Source organism: Agrilus planipennis, unplaced genomic scaffold (assembly GCF_000699045.2).
Source record: "Agrilus planipennis isolate EAB-ADULT unplaced genomic scaffold, Apla_2.0 scaffold117, whole genome shotgun sequence".
NCBI lineage: Eukaryota > Metazoa > Arthropoda > Insecta > Coleoptera > Buprestidae > Agrilus > Agrilus planipennis.
Genome location: NW_020438912.1, coordinates 565353 through 567032, shown reverse-complemented (window position 1 = coordinate 567032; position 1680 = coordinate 565353). Strand labels below are relative to the sequence as shown.

The 1680-nt window shown below is 34.9% G+C and overlaps 1 protein-coding gene across 1 annotated transcript in view; it reads left to right on the top strand.

The window, feature by feature from the left end:
* The window catches only part of LOC108737493 (neuroligin-1-like), a 279274-nt gene that overhangs the window by 243883 nt on the left and 33711 nt on the right, over positions 1-1680 (top strand). The window contains exon 9 of the mRNA XM_018470359.1: positions 394-670. Within this exon, the coding sequence (XP_018325861.1) occupies positions 394-670 (277 nt within the window). The remainder of the gene's footprint in view (positions 1-393; positions 671-1680) is intronic.

Below are 1680 nucleotides of genomic sequence, written 5' to 3'. Positions count from 1 at the left end.
GTATGTCAAAATGACATGTAAAATTACAATTTTTTAAAATTTCAATAACTTTTTAATTGTTTAGTGAATCGATTTGTAATTTTTACAGGAGTTTTGGAATTGAACAAGGAATGTTCTTCCAAATTTTTATATGTCTCGTACCATTTTGACATACCTCCCAAACATCATCAACTCCATTTTAATTTAATTTTTTTACAAGCTGAAATAGATACCTAAGTTTTTTGTTCTTTACCTAGATCAACGATTAATGTAAATTAAATGGTTGAAAGAGGTAAATCTTCACCCGATTTAGATGGGGATTCACTGTATTACGAAGTATAGTTGATACTTAGTTTATGTTAATGTTGGTAAAACAGTATGGACGTCAATCAAAGACGATTATTTTCTTTTTAGAGACTCGGCAGTGTAAGAGGAGAGGACTTGACTTACATCCTGGGAATGCCATTGGTGACTGGCGCTCCGTTTTTTCCACAAAACTTCACCAGACAGGACATGGGTGTTGCGGAAGCCATGCTCAATTTTTTTAGCAATTTTGCGAAAACAGGCGATCCCAATCAGCCCGGTCTCACGAAAGAAATTCCCGATTACGGGACGTATAAAGAGAGGACCCGTTACAAAGGACTAGTCTGGGATCCATACGAAATAGGAACCCAACTCTATTTAAGTATAGGTATGTAATAAGCATAATAAAATAAGCATATCGATTAGTGTTCCATGTTAAAAGTAGGGAATTACAACAATCTGCATGAAGTTACTTCAGTAGGTGTATTGAAAAGCTGCCAACAAGGAAATTTCAAAAAAATCCTAACTCAGTGTGTGTCTTCGCTCGATCTGCTGTTCAACTACAGGCATAATAATACGTAAAATAAACTGTATGATTAAGTTTGAAGTAAGGACACTTTAATCTTCCATAACTTAATCAAAATTTTTAATTTTGTGACGAATTATTCAGAAAAGAATATTGGTCAAAATTTGGTATTATATGTTGAGTAAACCTCAGAGGAAATGCACTTATTTTTCTTCTTTTTCTTTAAATACGTCTTTTAAATTTCAACAAAAATGTTTTTATTTTAACCCTTCGCTTGTGTGGTATCTAAAATAAATCTCAAATACTACTCTTTATTATTGCTTTCATCATCATCATCATCATCATAAGGTTGTCAGTTCTAAGGCTGGTTGGACACGTACCTCCACTCTTTCCGGTCCTGAGCTAAACTTCACATTTCCCTAAAACTAGAACAACCCACATCCATAACTATTTGCGAACAGTAATCTAACCTAGGTCTACCTCTACCCCTCCTAACTCCTGTTTCTGCCTCTAATATGTCTCTGACTAGGCCTTCATGCCTGATAAGGTGTCCTACCAACCTATCTCGTCTATTTTTTATTGACTTCCATAGAGTCGTCTGTTCCATTCTTTCTAATAGCTCTTCATTTCTAACCTTTTCTACCCACGTTATCCTCATCATTCGCCTATAACACCACATTTCGACGGCTTCTAATCTTTTCTTTTCCGCCGCGCCCACTGTCCATGTTTCGCACCCGTACACCGCGCTCCAACCACACCTTCAACAATCTTTTTCGAATTTCTAAATTAACCGTCCGCGAGCATAGAAATGACTTATTTTTATTAGAATTATATCAAAAGTAAATTATTTTATATTATAATATAATTATATA